The sequence below is a fragment of the Rhizopus delemar genome, genomic scaffold, assembly GCF_000149305.1.
Source record: "Rhizopus delemar RA 99-880 supercont3.4 genomic scaffold, whole genome shotgun sequence".
Classification (NCBI taxonomy): domain Eukaryota; kingdom Fungi; phylum Mucoromycota; class Mucoromycetes; order Mucorales; family Rhizopodaceae; genus Rhizopus; species Rhizopus delemar.
Window position 1 is genome coordinate 2152187 of NW_027137830.1, and position 16374 is coordinate 2168560.

General features: G+C 35.0%; 5 protein-coding genes across 5 annotated transcripts; 1 reads left to right on the forward strand and 4 right to left on the reverse strand.

Moving 5' to 3' along the window:
• Positions 1 to 967: 967 nt before the first annotated feature.
• RO3G_06293 (uncharacterized protein) lies at positions 968 to 2778 on the reverse strand (the record flags this gene model as incomplete). The annotated part of the gene is made up of 2 exons (XM_067660883.1): positions 968 to 2550; positions 2613 to 2778. The coding sequence occupies 2 exons, from the start codon at positions 2776 to 2778 to the stop codon at positions 968 to 970; spliced, it is 1749 nt and encodes a 582-aa protein (XP_067516984.1).
• A 2362-nt stretch (positions 2779 to 5140) lies between these two features.
• Positions 5141 to 6297, forward strand: RO3G_06294 (uncharacterized protein; the record flags this gene model as incomplete). Its single annotated transcript, XM_067660884.1, has 2 exons — positions 5141 to 5696; positions 5753 to 6297. 2 exons carry the CDS (start codon positions 5141 to 5143, stop codon positions 6295 to 6297), a joined length of 1101 nt encoding a protein of 366 aa, XP_067516985.1.
• A 310-nt stretch (positions 6298 to 6607) lies between these two features.
• On the reverse strand, positions 6608 to 11832 carry RO3G_06295 (uncharacterized protein; the record flags this gene model as incomplete). The annotated part of the gene is made up of 6 exons (XM_067660885.1): positions 6608 to 6612; positions 6657 to 8414; positions 8474 to 8758; positions 8825 to 9075; positions 9141 to 10624; positions 10753 to 11832. 6 exons carry the CDS (start codon positions 11830 to 11832, stop codon positions 6608 to 6610), a joined length of 4863 nt encoding a protein of 1620 aa, XP_067516986.1.
• Positions 11833 to 13989: 2157 nt separating this feature from the next.
• Positions 13990 to 14433, reverse strand: RO3G_06296 (uncharacterized protein; the record flags this gene model as incomplete). The annotated part of the gene is made up of 3 exons (XM_067660886.1): positions 13990 to 14004; positions 14247 to 14378; positions 14428 to 14433. The coding sequence occupies 3 exons, from the start codon at positions 14431 to 14433 to the stop codon at positions 13990 to 13992; spliced, it is 153 nt and encodes a 50-aa protein (XP_067516987.1).
• Positions 14434 to 15288: 855 nt separating this feature from the next.
• On the reverse strand, positions 15289 to 16215 carry RO3G_06297 (uncharacterized protein; the record flags this gene model as incomplete). Its single annotated transcript, XM_067660887.1, has 5 exons — positions 15289 to 15396; positions 15449 to 15579; positions 15634 to 15694; positions 15825 to 16033; positions 16149 to 16215. 5 exons carry the CDS (start codon positions 16213 to 16215, stop codon positions 15289 to 15291), a joined length of 576 nt encoding a protein of 191 aa, XP_067516988.1.
• Positions 16216 to 16374: the final 159 nt, after the last annotated feature.

The window sequence follows — 16374 nt, forward strand, 5'->3', positions numbered from 1 at the left end:
AACTGAAAAGAATCTGAGCGTGTTCAAAGGCTCTGGGATTTCAACAACTTTCTGAACGGCCCAATTTTCGAAATGCCTCATGACAGTTTATCGAAGAAAAAAAGTTCAAGATGTACAAGAGTTAATACAAGAGCTATCTAGTAACTTCAAAAACAAGGTCATGACTAATGTCAAGCTCCATTTTACAGCCAAGAGGTGATAATCTAGTACTGCTATCTTTATTAATTTCAGGGCTACTAATGGCTACCTTGTTGGCATTTTATTCTTGCCATGTCCTTTGCTACTCACTATCATAACAAAAGCAAAGCGGCTATCTTACTCAATCTTCCCGATGTAATCGATTTCGTAAAAAGACGTTTAAATTATGACTAAGAAAAGCTTATTCTTTGGTTCACAAGAGTTACTTACCTAGATATTCTCTTCTGCTTCTCACTTTGTTGAAGACAGTGTTTCTGTTTATATTGAAAAGGCTTGTCGTAGCATCCACTTCGACCAAATTAAATACATCCATAAATTTAAGATCTTCAAGTTATCAATTTTAGCTTATTCACTCTCTAGGCCTTCTGTGGTGGAGTTGTCATTAAAAGTAATAACATTAATACCAGTGTTATTCAGGGTTTTCTTTTCCGCTTGGTTAAAAGCGTATAAAAATGAACAAAATATGCAAAGAAAGAAAATAGTTATGTTTAAAATCCTTGTTCTCGTTATTTCCTTTTACATATTTCTTAAATCACATTAATGAGATTAAACATTGATATTTTATTCAATATAATATAAGGAGAAGAGTTGCTGCCAAGACATACTGGACTTTTTTTATTCGTTTATTATTATAATGGGGAGGGATTTCTTATAAACATATATATATATATATATATTAAAGGTCGTTAAACAATAAAAGGAGGGACAGATAGAGAAAAGAGAGGAAGGAGAGGAAAACGTGGCTTGAGCAGGATCGAATATCGCAATTTTATGCGCCGTCAATAACTTCCTTTTTAATACAACAATGCTTTTGACAATTTCGATATTGGTTCATGTTACAGCAACTATGATGATTTCTTTCAAACAGTGGTTTTTGTTTACAGAAATCATGGCGAGCTTTTTTATAATGGTGGGTATGTTGATGAAGCTTACAACTCTTTTTGTTGTTTTTATAATGGTGATGGTGGCAGCATGAGATGATGATAGAGAATTTACTACATTTGCAACAATTACTCTGAATTTTAATTGGTTTTTCACAGCAGCCTTTCTTTGCTAATTTATCCACCAATACCTCATCATTTCCAAGAGAATTCACTTTATTATCAAGCAAATGAAGATCATTAGTGGTTGAGCTGCATTTTTCCTTGTTATTTTTTCGCATAAGGTTAATTTCATGATCTTTTGAGGTATTTTTTATGCATTTTATGTTGCCAGTGTTTGTGAGGTTTTCAATTTTACATGTCTGATTTTCATCTCTAGAATTATGTATGCACGATGAGCTAGTGAGTTTACAAGCATTTTTTTTTGACAGAGTTGGTTTCGGTTTGAGACTTTTTTCATCATCGTTATGGAAGGATTGCTGCTTCATGAGAACGTCCATCATGTCAGGCTTAGCTATGTCCTGAGTTAAGTTACAAGAGATAGGTGATATTAACTTTTGATTTTGATCTTCAGCAGAAGCAGAATTGGCTTGTAAAATGTTTAAGGTAGTGGATGTATGTGGAATAGGTCTGTAAAGCATAGGATTGTGCGACAAAAGTTCTTTAGGTGCATATAGCGACAGAGGATATTGGTACTGAGAATAGCACATGTTTCTTGATTGAGGTAGGTTCACTGACGTAGAAATTAAATGATTTGGCGTAAGGGAGGCCATGCTTATTGAGGCGTGGGGATGATAAAGGGATTGAGTAGGAGGCATCTGTGCAGATGAAATTGGTAGGATACATGAAGATTGATTAGACTGAACTGTAGAGTCTTGATAAGGAAGTATTAGAGCTGATGAATTATTGTGATATGCATGGTTGAATGATAATTGTTGAGGTGTTATTAAAGAAATCGTCCAGCGGGAAGAGTAAGCACTACTGTCAACAAGTTCATTATGATTTGATATCCGGTAATGTGATCTCCGACATTCCTGACGATGTCTGTCTTTCATCCGAGACATAGTGATTTCAGGAGAATCTTGAGAGGTTGATAAGGATGTTTGTGTTAATATTGATTTTACGCTCGACCCCTGAAATTCATTTACAAAATTCTTTTGAGAATCTGTATTTTTAAACTGTAATTCTGATTTTACTGAACCATGCAAAGAGGAAGATTCTTCGGTTGAAGACAAAGCCGTAAAAGAAAAGGCATCAATGACTTCACTATTTGAATGTGAAGAACTTTTTATAGACGACCTTCCTGAACTGATCAAGGTAGTATCTGTTTCAATCGAATTTGCACTGCCAGTAGAAATGGTTGAATTGCTAGGAGAATTAACTGTTGATAGTTGCTGGGAATTTTGAATTCGTTTTGATCCAAGGGACAATGAATGACGGATGCTTTTATTGTTGCAAGTACTGTCGTTAGCTATATAATAAATCATGATGAAAATGTTAGAAAATTAAACATATTTATGCAATTAGGTGTACCTTTATGAGAAGGCTGAGCTTCTAAGCCTACCAATGGAAGTTCGCTGAAGATTTCACTCATCAAACTACTCTGAGTTATTTTGGTTATTGCGCTTTCTTGCATAAAGTTGTTGCAGATTGATGAGTGGTTACCATCGTCAGTTGAAGTAAGATCAATTGGAAGCATGCTTTTTTGTTTATGTTTTTTATTTATTTTACGGAAACTGAATAGGCCCATTGTCAATAGTAAGCAGATAGAACGAAAAGACAATAAGTCGATAAAGGATTATATCAAAAGTAAGTTTGTATTTATACATGCTTTTTTGTATAGCACGAGAATAAAGGAACAAATCAAAGGGGCTTTTATAATGAAGGGAAAAAAATTAAATAATGAAATATATTATCCGTTCCCTTCTTTCAAAGACATAAAACGTATTCTCTAAAACTATTGTGGAGTAACAAAAATAAGTTTAAGGTACATACTCTTAAATGATATGTAACTGATGCTATGATTTATGCCATAATTACTTGGATTTAATTATAGTTTGGCCTACAACAAAAAAGAAAAAAATAAGCTGGAGTCTATTACAATAAATGCTCCGTAAGGATTCCTATGATGACAAATATACGCTTTTGTATAATCAAACATAACTTTGGCACGATTATAGATTAATTAACCCTTATTTTTATGGTTTCAATAAATACTATATCCCGAATATTCTGTTTGCCACTTTTTCACTGTAACTGTTTGTTATTTGCCATCTCCTTACAATGATTTTTCTGATGTATTTGTAATAGCCCTCTTTTTTTTAGAGAAGGGGTTGTGATACAAACCCATTTTTTCTAAAAATTAATAATGTTGATGCATGTTCCAGTAAAAAAGAAGCTTTACTCCACAAGAGATCCCAGAAATATAAGCTTTAGCATGAAACAGAGATATCCGTGCATTAATATTGATGAAGAGGATGGCCTATACAAGACAGACTTTAATGCAGCAAGCCTTTTAATAAGCGTCTTAAACTAACTTCTACAACGCATTGACAACTTTTTAAATAATTATTTGTAGTTTGCTTAACAGCATTGTCAGAAAAAAGAAAATCAACAAGGGGTTATACCTTTATAACAAATAATAATTAACTTTGGTATGTAAAAAAACAATTCTGCAACAAATCCCAAAATTGTGAACTGAGGAGATTTAGAATACTTCATAATTACAGGAACAAGAAGTAGAATATCTGAAATTGGAACTGTATTTAATTAATTGGTATACATTTGATAAATTTAAGCAACTGTATCCGATGCGTTCCTTTTATCTACCAATGATTTGTTATGAAGAATACATGAATGCTTAATTGCATATTTGCTTACTATTTTCAACTATGAAGTTTCCTGCAAATGATATACGTTTTTATCTTCATTTGCAAATCATGAAAATATAAGCAAGCGAATTTATTATGATGATTTAAAAAGAGGCATGATGCCATTTCCATATTCAGTCGATACAAAATGCAATATTTCGTCACGCGTCAGCCAAGCAAAGTCAACAATCTCTTTCCCGTCAGGCTGGCACTGACCTGAGATCCATTCTGCTCTTATAAACTGGACTTGGGCACCTTTGTAATTTCTTTTTTTCTTTTGGACAAAATCGCTGGGGAAATCATATTGGTATATATGGAATGGTTCCTGTTCAAGAATCTTGACTTGGAGATCACTCCCACATTCTTCTGATAACTCTCTTAGTGCAGCTTCTTTTAACGTTTCTTTACGTTTTTTAAACTTGATGCCACCTTGAGGAAATTGCCAAGCGTGATCAGTACGTGGTTTTTTTACAAATAGATATAGTGTTTGATCAGGTTGTCTTGAAATGGAATGAAAATCAGATTGTTCAAAATCTTGAGATTTTATAGGATTTCTCACTACTGCAATAGCTGCTACTGGTCTATATAGGGTTTTCTCGTCGCTATTTATTGACATGCAAAAAAGAAAGAAAGAGGAAAAGTGTAAATTACAAGAAAAGCTGTCGGAATTAGAAACTTAGTTAAAAGACCTCAGTTACCAAATCCTCTTTTGCCTTTTGTTTGTAATGATTAGCAAGATAAGATAATTTTTCACTTTTATTCTTTCTAGTTACGCGATAAATACATTGTATAAGGCCCGTGTGATTATACATAGTCTTATCGGGGCAAAGATTAGTCACTGACGATTTCAAAAACCTTGGGTACTTTTAAAAATAGCTTATCATGATTGTCTCACAACAGACTGCGCTGAGTCTCAAGAAAGCCTAAATCCCACCCATTAGCTGCAACCTGGAAATGTCTCCCAAGCAAAATAAAGAAAAGTAAAGAGTACAAAAAACAAAGCTTATTGTGTCGAGGTGACACGAACTTTTATTGTGGTATTACCTGAAAGAATACTGTGCTAATTCTCTTCTCACACTTTCACATTGTTGTCCTTTTTTTCTTTCTTTCTTCTGCCTTTTCATTTTGGTAAAAATAACTAACTAGTCTTTTGCTCAATTTGATCTAAGGAACTATCAATTATAGAAAGACATGAGAGTTCCATTACCTGCAAAATGGCTGCTGTTTACGATAGCTTTATTTCAACTATTACCTTTAAAGGTTGATTGTCAGGTTTTACCATCAGTAAGAGACCCTTTATCCAGTGCTGAATCTTCTGCTGATCCAATAACAGCGAAAACAACCGCAACAACAACAACAGTTGCAGTAACTACAACAACTGAAGTAGCATCATCAGTTGTAGCGACGACGACAACAGCAGTAACTACAACTAATCCTCCGCCAACTTCTTCAGTTCCTACAACAACAACTACCATATCAACTTTGCAACCCTCTATTCCTGCTTCAAGCAGCGCTGTGCCTTCCTCAACTACTACTACTACTACTACTATAGCAGCTTCATCAAGTGTACAGCCTTCATCATCAAGTAGAATCTCGACAACAAGTTCAGCTACTTCTTCCTCTAGTTCTCTCACAAGCAGCAGAGCTTCTACTACTTCTGCTACACCATCTCCTTCGTCTGGTAATCCAGGTAGAACAGAGCCCAACAATACTCCTACTATCGTTGGATCTGTTGTTGGAGGCGTAGGTAAGCTAAAAAAATTTAAAATTATTGTTAAACTTTACTAATGTGGATTCTTATAGTTGGTCTTGCACTAATTGGTGGCCTTATTGCTTTTATTAATCGTCGCGGTGGATGCACTAAGAAAAGGGGCCGTAACAATAAGTCAGACTTTGAAGATTATGGCTTGGGTGATTTTCCTCAGCACCGTAATCCTGCTCCTGCTGTTCCTACAATGGCTACAGCCAATAATCCTATATCACCAACTCTTCCAAGATTAAATGAACAAGGGAACTATTATAACGATGACTACAATCATTATGGGTACCGTCAAGATGATTATGGCATGCAGCCTTCACCTCAAGGAGGTTATTACTATCCTCAAGGACACCATCAGCAGCAAGGGTATTACGAAGACGGTGGATATTATTATGATAACAATTCAGGGATGGCTCCTAACACTGCTTATTCTTCACCTCCACATGCGCAACAACCATACAATTCTCAAGATTATGCTATGGCTAATAATATGGAACATTCGCCTGCACATCAACAGCCACAAAATCTATATAAACCAGATGATGTTGCTTTTCCTGTTGGCACCACTGGTGGTGTACAACAAAAGTAATAGAATACAACAAAACGAATTAAACAGGCTATTTTCATTAGCAGTGTTCTCCCCTGTTGCTTAATTAATATGTATATAGTTGTTTTTTATGACTATAGCTTAATAAAAGAAATCTTTATTATATATTAAAGAAAAATCGTAAATATATTATTTATGAAGTGTGTTGTACTAATAAATTACATGTATATTTAGGGGGGGGCTTTTTTTTCTTTCTGTTTTAAATGATTAAATATTATATAGAAGTAAGTTGAAATGATATAATAGTAAAAAGACATAAGTTGATATCTATTAGTTTCGTTCTTCTGAATAATCAGACTGAAATCCCATTACGCTACATTGCGTCTCTTTTGCATGCTTACGGGCTTCAATAGCACGCTGTTTGTAAGAGAGTGCTTTTTCGAGATTGATTTCTTGTCCAAGTAGGCCTTCTTCGTAACATTTGCCAATATATTCTAGTGCTTCAGGATCTTCCAGCATTTCAGCATTTCTCCAATAGTTAAAAGCAGTTTGGTATTCGCCCTTTCTTTCAAAGTATTTGGCCAACACGATCATAGCTTTCAGTTCACTGTCGTTGTTTTCCTCAATTAATATTTCAAGGCCTTTTTTTTCAGTGTCCGGGCCATGAGGATCCAACCAGCTATTAAGAAGATAGACACCAACTTTGAACTTAGCATCTTTGTTTCCTAAAGCGTTTGCCTTCACAAACCATTCGTAAGCAGTCTTTCGTAACTCGTTCGTTGGTGTTAGACCTGATAATTCAATATTTGTTTCTTCCAAACAGCCAAGCGCATATTCAGCAGCACCATTGCCTTTTCCAAGAGAAAAGGCCATCATATACCATTGCTTAGCTTTTGAAAGGTCTTGTTTTTTGAAAATACCCTGTTCATAAAAAGACCCTATTTTGATGATGGCCATAAAATGGGCTGAATCATTTTGGTAGGCATGCATAAAGTAATCAAATGAGATTTCATAATTTTGATTAACCTTGAACGTCACTTGGTTTTGAACGACACCAATAAATCCAGTATAATACAGTTCACCTAGTTGATAACTTGCATCGCTACAGTTTAAAAAATCGGCCTCCATAAGATCATCTATCGCTTCTTCAAACATACCAGCCTTCATTTCCAACATACCAAGCTCATAAAAGGCAGGACCGTGATTTTTATTAGCTGCCAAACGGAGATAGTCAGCGGCAATTTTAGAACTAGAAGCGACCCCTTCTTGTCGAATCGCTGTTTCCGCAGTCTTTTTAATTCTATATTTAGCATAGCAGTAGCAAGCCTCTGTATGACCTAGATCAGCAGCTTTACGAAAATGCGCAATAGCTTTCTCTAAGGATCCTTTTGTTCTTTGGAGTTCATAGTACTGAGCAAGCTTGAACATTGCATCTTTATTGTTGTGTGCAGCATTGTACAGGGTAGGAAACAAGTCTGCAGCATTATTTGATCCATTCTTTTGTGAGATTTCTGCTAGCTTTTCGTACATTTCATTGCTTTTCAGAAACGCACATGCTTTGTTGTAATACTCAGCTGCTGCTGCATCATCTATTGGAGTCCCATGACCAAATTCAAAGCATTGTCCTAAGCGAAACTGACCGTAACTCAGGATCATTCGTGCATTATAGTCAAGGGAATGATCTGTTTCAAAAGGCGCCATTAAATCCGATAGACGGCTGATGGCTTGAGAGGTCCGATTGGTAGGTGGCTTCATTTTATAGTAAAACAGTAAAATTTGGCTCAAAGGTTCATCAGGAATCTCACGTAGCCAATCAACTGCTTGACGCTCCATATCAAACAAGCTATAAGTAACAGCAGCTGCTAGCTTCATCTGTAAAAATTCTTTGGGGTAGTCTTCTGCAGGATTCTTCATTCTTTGAGGACGCAAACTGATCATAGTTTCTACCAGTCTGCCTTGGAAATCAATAGAGGTCTTTTTGCTATCTGCTACATCAGAGAAGCAAGCCTCAGCAAGATCCTCTTGGCCTTCATTAGTAGCATAGAAATAGCCCAACTCAAGACGAGCTAAAATGTTACCAAATTTGGATGATTCTAAAAGACAGACCTTTGCCTTGTCTCTGTTGTTTGGCATGCTGTAATCGTGTAAAAATAGTAGACCTAGAAAATAGAAAAACTTGTTGGATAAAGTACGAATAGATTATTTTTCCAGTTTTTACCTCTATAATACAGTGTTTCCGCTAATGCTTCTTGAGCTTGTTTACTATTACCAAGCTTTTTCAGTAAAGCATCCAAAGCATCTAACTGGGCTTTCAACTTGCTATCTTGATAAGAGTCGTAATAATCCTTGATCAGCTTTAACCGAATGCTGACCTCCAGCATAGTATCAGGTGTATTATCAGATGCTTGCCCATGATTTGTTCGATATGACAGCGCTTTTTCATAAAGTGAAATAGCCACAAACTTGTTACAACCTACGCAAATTTCTTCTTCGTGACATTTGGCTAATCATAATGCAATATGTTAGTTATTTTTAAAAGTTACATGTTATTGGATGTGTGATAGATTACCTAATAGGATGTAGGGCCAAAACAGGTTCTTTCCATTGTACTTTACCATCGATTGAAGGTAGGAAAATATTAAACTTTTACTTCTTGCTTTTCCCTGATTTTCTAGTATGATCAATTTTGCAGATTGGAGACGTGATTCCCAGCCGGATGTTGTATTTAAATCATTAAATTTTGCTACCTCCAAGTATTTTTTCAATGAAAGTCGCTTTTTATTGCACACGTTCAAAAACTTTGCCAGGGAAAGGCTCATTCTAGAAAAAAGGAAAGACCGTTGAGTGATTATTGTTGTATGTGAGTGTATCATTAATCTGCTTACCTCTCAGGTACGGAACCTTCCGCCTTTTCAAAGATATCTATTGTTTTTACAATGTCTTCTTCTGTCATTTTTGGGAGCTGTTTACAAATATATCGACCTGACATATGATCACCAAGCTCCAGAGCTTTCCAGAGACAACGTAATGCAAATCGAGAATTGATATCCTTATTACTGGATTCATTTTTAGATTTTTGGTAGATATCCCATAGTTCCCGATGATTATCTTTACCAAGCTTTCGCAAGATAGGTACATAGGTAGAAGAAAGGTCAATATCCTTATTCACAACTAGGCCAAGCATACGATAGGCTGCTGGATTATTGTTGGATGCTGCACGACTGAGCTCACTGTACACCTGTACCACATTGATATAATTGCTTTTGCTGTAATCTTTGAAAAGATAGTCGGCCAAATAAATTACAGCCTCTGTATCGTTATGTCTGGCGGCCAAGATAAAATATTCAAAGGCTCTGTCCAAGTTTTGAGCTACAGGCGGAGTTCCATGAAAGTAAGAGATACCTACTTGTGTTTGAGCCTTTGCATAACCCAAATTAGCAGCTTTCAAAAAAAATTGGAATGCATCCTGCTTTTGATAGCCTGAATTTCCGCTATACCCTTCATGAAGCATAAGGCCAACACAATAAAGGCATTTCTCGTGGTTTTTTGTTGCACCCTTTAAAAAATAATGAAACGCTTTGTTTTGGTCCTTGGGTAAAATAGTTGATCCATCTGTGTCCTTAACGCCTTCTAAATAAGCCCAAGCAAGCCAGTAGTAAGCACCAACATAGTTTCGTTTGTTTGACAGTTCTTGTAAAAGAAAAACAGCCCCATGAGGGTCTTTTTTGGCGCCTCCAATGCCATTAAAATTCCAAACTGCAATACGGACAGCAGCTTCACACTTGATTGATTTGATGTCCCAATGTTCCTCATGGTTTAATTCGCATTTGAAATTGATGACTGAGAGAAATTCTTGATAAGCACGCTCTTGATTAATATTCATCCATAACAAACCACAAGAAAGCCTTGCAGCAATGCTGTTTTCTTTACAACGCTCATATATCTTGAGTGCAGCTTCACGGTTAACTTGGCAACCAATACCAAAGGTGTACATATAAGCAAGAATGATTAAAGCAGCTCTGTCTCCAAGCCTTGAGGCCTCTTCGATGTACATAAAGGCATCCAAAGGATTCTTTGATACGCCAACGCCCAATAGACAAAAAATACCAAGCTTTCTTAACGCCACAGGAGACTTTGTGTGGACTCCACTCTCGTCATTATGCATCGACATTACAGATTTAGCCATGTGGATATGAGCAAGGTCCAAATGACCAGCCCTGAGGTAGATGCAACTCATGATATAGTTTGAATAATGATATACAGGATGAATAGGAGGCAAATCAACCAGTTTACAATATTTCACTGCGTTCTGAAATTGATCTTGTTGATCGTAGTACATTGCTAATGTAAGGGAAGCATATGAATAACCCTAAAAAGGAAAAGAATGCATGAGTACTAAGTCTAAAGCCACGCTTTCCCACCCGCTTTTAGATATCTTTTTGGGGAAGTGTACGAGGGTAAAAAGAAAAGGGGCAAAAAATAATTGTTTTGTCATACCTCATCAGAAGCTTCAGTTAATGCATGAATAGCATCTTCCAACTTAAATCCAGGCACATTGTGACGCAAAACGATTCGACCAAAAGCCATCTTACCTTCCAATACACCGGCCTTACAAGCAGCATAGTAAAATTGACATGCTTCCTTAATCTTACCACGCTCCTCCGCATAAACACCTAAAGTGTAAATTGCAAGAGGATTCCCATTTTCTTGTGACCGTAGTAGATACATTAAAGCATTTTGTTGGTGATGGTTATAAGTGTCATCTTCCTCAGTATAATCTGCCTCATACAACATTCTACCTGCACGATATTGCGATAAAGCAACAATCTTTTTTGTTAAATCATCTAGCTGTTGATAAACTTCACCACCTTCGATAGCAATTGTTTCAAGAAGGCGAAATGCATGTGCTGGGCTGTAGCCTTTATTTTGTGGAGAAAGGTAGTAAAGAGCTTGGGTATACATATTACAAAAGTAACGCTCACTACCTGGTCTGACTGCGGTTAGATGACTACTAGTAGTGGCTTTTGATGTTGTGTTACTAGAGCTGTTATTCTGTGGGGAATTAATGTCCACAACTTGGTATTGTTCAACTTCAGATTGTATAGAATTTCGGTTGGCTGATAACTGCGCACGTACTGCTATCTTGGGACTTGATGATGAAAAGCTTGTAATTTCTGTCATAGAATCTGATGAAATGCGGGAAAATAATGCTTCCTCTAGTGATATATTGGTAGAAGAGGCTATAGAGGAAACAGTCTGGTATTCATCATGTTCTTCATGCTTTGAATATTGATTTGCTTTACTTAAATATTCGTCTAGTTGTGGATGGTCACCCTGAATTCTAATAAATCTGCTCACATCAGGTTCATCTCCTTCTTCATTGGTATCAAAAAATAAAGGTTCTTTACTCGTTGGTTGAACCTCTGCTTGCTCTTTCCGTGGTGGTTCAATTGTTTTAATCTGTGTAAATGGTGAATTTGCTTCAACTGTTTGCTCTTGTTGTATTGGTTTTGCTTGTTGTTTTTTTGGCTTTGATGAGAATAAGCCTATCATACGTGAAAATATACTTTTAGGCATTTTATATTTAAGTTAATATTTTGATATGTGAAAAAAAGAAGAGAGAAAGAAAAAGAGGAATAAAGGCGGGTTTATATATGCCATCATATCAATAGCATTGTGCTCTAATTTGGCGGATGGTAATTTTGTTATACATCAGTCACCTGATGAAGCTGTTTTGAAACGCAGAGCTATCTTCTGATGAAATTTGCTTGGTAATATAAGTGATGATATGACCAAAGAAGCTTCCTTTTATATGAATAAAGTAGCTTATAATTTGATATGCTGCATTACCATTATCACTGTTGCAACTCAGATTGAAGGAAATACAAAGCTGAATGTTTTGGCTAGCTTTTTTTAAGTGTATATTTTTAGAAACGAAGCAACATTCCTCTTTCTCTTGACTCTTCTCATTTGACATAAACGTACATGCTATTTAAGTTGGAAAGACAGATTTAATGAAAAAGAAAAGCTGTTATTTATGCTGTGCAATGGTGATTTTCAATGTTTATAACACAGGCTATCATACATATCTATGTAACCATTTAATATGTCCCTTCTGTTGAATGTTTATGGTGATACATTCTCAATCATATCTTTATACAAATATAAACAGTTTAAAAGAACTGCTGAACTGAAAATAGATCATTGGTGGACTCATATGATATTTAAAAGTTGTCTCGAACGAAAAATCATGTTGTACAATAACCGAAATTAGTATGTAGACCTTTAAAACCGTACGTAGTGAGCTGTGTTGTATGCCTTGGAGTAATAAGAAGATTTCCTAATTTATGCAATACAGTGAGTACACAAGTAAATATATATTTACAAAACGCATATCTTTTCTTTCTCGTTTTTATTAACCATTTAATATCAAGGTTATAGACACCTAAAGCGAACAGGGTGATAGATCTGCTCTACATTCTTATCTTATTCGCCTATTTACTTTCAAATAATATATTAGCTAATTTCTTATGAAACAAACTTCTCTTCTGCAGCGTGGGTCATCACAATAGCGATGTAAATGAATTTTCTGTATAATACTTTATATTCATCTTATAGTTAATTTAAAGTGATTAAACAAGGGTGTAAATCAGGTCATGGAAAATCCCTCCTTTTTTGAGTTTTGACCTGGTTCATTCGTCCAATGATACCACCTTCTCTATTCTGCTCAGAGCCTAAAAGAAGAGCCATTTACAAGAAGCTGGCGTTACTTTGGACTCATTTATTAGTACTTTGGCTAAAATACGATTATTAGCGATCACTAAATATTAAAAGCTGCCTTTTTTTTAGATAGATATGCATGGTTGATGCCCCAACTGTGCCATTTGGAAAAGTCATCATTAGAAACAATTATCACAAAGCTAAGTCAAAGGGGGGTTTTTTTTTCTTTCCAAGATATCGATTCAATATATTTATAAAGAATAACTTTACTTTAAATACTGTGAATTTTGTTATTGACCTTGTCATTATTTTATAATAGCTATAGATTTGGAGTATTACCTTATGGTTCAGTCCTAATGGCTCATATATAATTGAGAAAGCCAGAGAAATGAGAGCTTCTTTTCCGGAAAATAATAATACTCTTGGCCTTGTCAATCCGCCTTGTAATGGAAAAATATGTATTTGAATATTCAGATCTGACAACTAGAAATAATTGATGACTGCAAAAAGAAAAAAAAACTAGAAAGGGACGTAGTAATACTAAAACTTGTAGGCTACTCCTTGCTTTTGTTGAGTATATCAGAGGTTTGTTACCGCATACTTTTCTTTATAATGTCACCTATGCTAATGATGTTTCAATGCTTGGTTATTGCTGCTTATTTCCGTTAGGATGACTTTTCAAATATCAACATAGGCCTCAGTATTTAATAACTTTATTTCAACTATCCCCCTTTGTTCTATATTTTTATTATTAACTATATAGCTCACTAGAGCTTATTTTTTAGATGAAGAAGTGTGTAATCCATATATGAGATATATTTCTTTGTCTTTTTGCTATATGTATTATACATTGTGATTGTTCCCAAGCGACTTGGCGAATTTTCATAAAGTACCAATTAGGAAATAACATATCTCTCCGTAGTTTATTCTAGTCTCCAAATTTAGGATCTGAGAATGATTTATGATTCTTATGGACAAGATTAGATACAGTCCGCAATTAATGCATTGATAAATTTATGAAATTTTGTTCTGTTTGAATCAATTTTTATTTTTTAAACTACACGCAGTTTTTTTTCTGAAGATGTATGAATAATTTGTGAAAATAGTTATAACAGTACCATCAGCTTTCCTTTTCTTGCTGCCTGTTACTGTAATTGGTTCTCAAGGAGAAGTTGATTATTCCTTGTGCAGAAGTAGCCTCAAGGATTGCAATCGAAGTTCCTCGAAGGTAGGAACGATAGATTTGACAGGTTCACCTTTTTCAGACTAACCTCGAGAACAGCTGACGTGGAGGTTAAACCTGCCTCGTCAAGGAAGACATAGTTCTTTTCAAAGTCCATGTCTTTATCTGATATCCATGCGAGCACTGTTGCTTTTCGCTGGAGCTTCACTTCTGGATTTCTCTTTCAGAAATTTTTTTGAGCCTCTTGAAACTCAATGCACAATGCTTACGGACATGATTGTAGAAGGCAATTTTGCTAACTGTGAGATTAGGGAATTCAACCAAAATTTTGTGATTCATTTGGTCTAAAGTCATTGGTGCATAACTATCTACAATTGCAACAACAAATTAGATATGTTGCTGCTTCACGTTGGCTATGATACCCTTATTAGGCCCTCTTTTTTTTTACTTGGGAGAACTGTACCCTCTTCTTCCCACTATTTTTTGAACCGTAACGGCCGATCTGGTTTGCATTGTAACTGCGATACGTGGCCATTTTCTTCATCAATCTCCGTAATACCAGGAACCAAACTCATAATTTACTCTCATCACCGACATCAAGTTTGTCGTTATTTTCTCACTGAGAGATAAATATTCAAAATTCATGTTGTCAGCCATGGTTTATTAACTGAGGGGAAAGGGAAATATCAAAATCTTCACCAAGCTTTCCTCAAAAGATCATGTCATTTTTTCAAAATCTGTGGTTATTTTTTACCAAAATCTGATGAAAATCCAGTATATTTCTTTTATTCAGAAATATCACCAATCAATGATTTAATTTTGGAAATAGTCTGAAAAGGGAAAGCTGAGTCATTTAAAGGCATTACAATAAGAGGAAAATATACCTGGTAAATATCAAATCTTTCGTTTGGTTCAACCATAAGCAAGCATTTGATCAATTCTTTAAAATCCTCACTGTAAAGGTCATTAGGAGGAAATTTGTAATTGCCATTCAGTATCGATAACACCATCGATCCTCCCATTTCATTTGCACTGATTTCAAAAGGATTTTGACCATATGCAGCTGCAAAAAGTGTACAACCTAAACTCTATTTATTTGTTTACTTTTAGTGTTTTGTTGTCGTCCTATCCTATTGTATTACCCAAATATCTACTTTTTCATCTAATACTGATCCTGTCTTTATGTCATATAATTCAGGGGCACGGTATGGCATAGTTGAATACTCGGCAGCAATATCCTAACACTTGTATTAAGCGATAGTTTAACATAAATTATATAATTGCTATTACCTGTTGTAATAGACCATCTTGTTTTGTGTTTATTGTAATTCTTGCTTTAGTGACAGATCCAAAATCCATAAGTATAGGCGACTTTCCATCATCTGATATAAGAATATTTTCAGGTTTCAAATCACGATGAGCTAAATAAACATAGTTTATATTTCCATTATAAGCACAAATCATATAAATATTACCATAAGGTATATTGGCATTATTAACAGCATGCCCATGAAGTTCTTGAAGTGCAAAGCATATCTTTAAGAAAAATACCAACAAATCCCTTTCTGGAAAGCATATCTTGTTTATATTGTTTGAATCAATATTATCTTGTAAATTTCCTCTCTATGAAACTGTTACTCACTTCTTTTCTAAGGGTTTCTTTTACCTTGTAATAAGGAAAAAATAAATAAATAGATTTTGTACCATCTTTCTCTGTTATAATATGTTTATCCTTTAGCTTAATGATATTTTCATTATTGTCAAATAAACGATACATATCAATTTCATGCATCACGTCTGATATGGCTTTGTGATCTCCTGTAGAACATCTAATCTTCTTTAATGCAAATCGTTGTCTACTAGATACATTCTCAACTAAGTAAACAAAAGAAAATCCTCTACGGCGTAAGTCAGGTACAGTTTATGCTATACTGTTTATATATATTGTACCCTTCTCCTAATAAACTAATCACTTTAAATTTTTGTTTACCAACAGCTATAATTGGGTTTGGAAAACAGCATGAAGTAAGAGCATAGATGGTATCTCGAACGGCCATTAATGTTGTCATGACAGTATCAGCTATTATAAAAAAATTCTGTACAAAAATGAAAAAACTACAAGAAAAAGGTTTTTGCCAAGACAAATGCTTGAGTGTGACGTAAATTCTATTTTTTTTTTTTTTTTTTTTTTCAATGCAGAGAACAACGCAACTTTA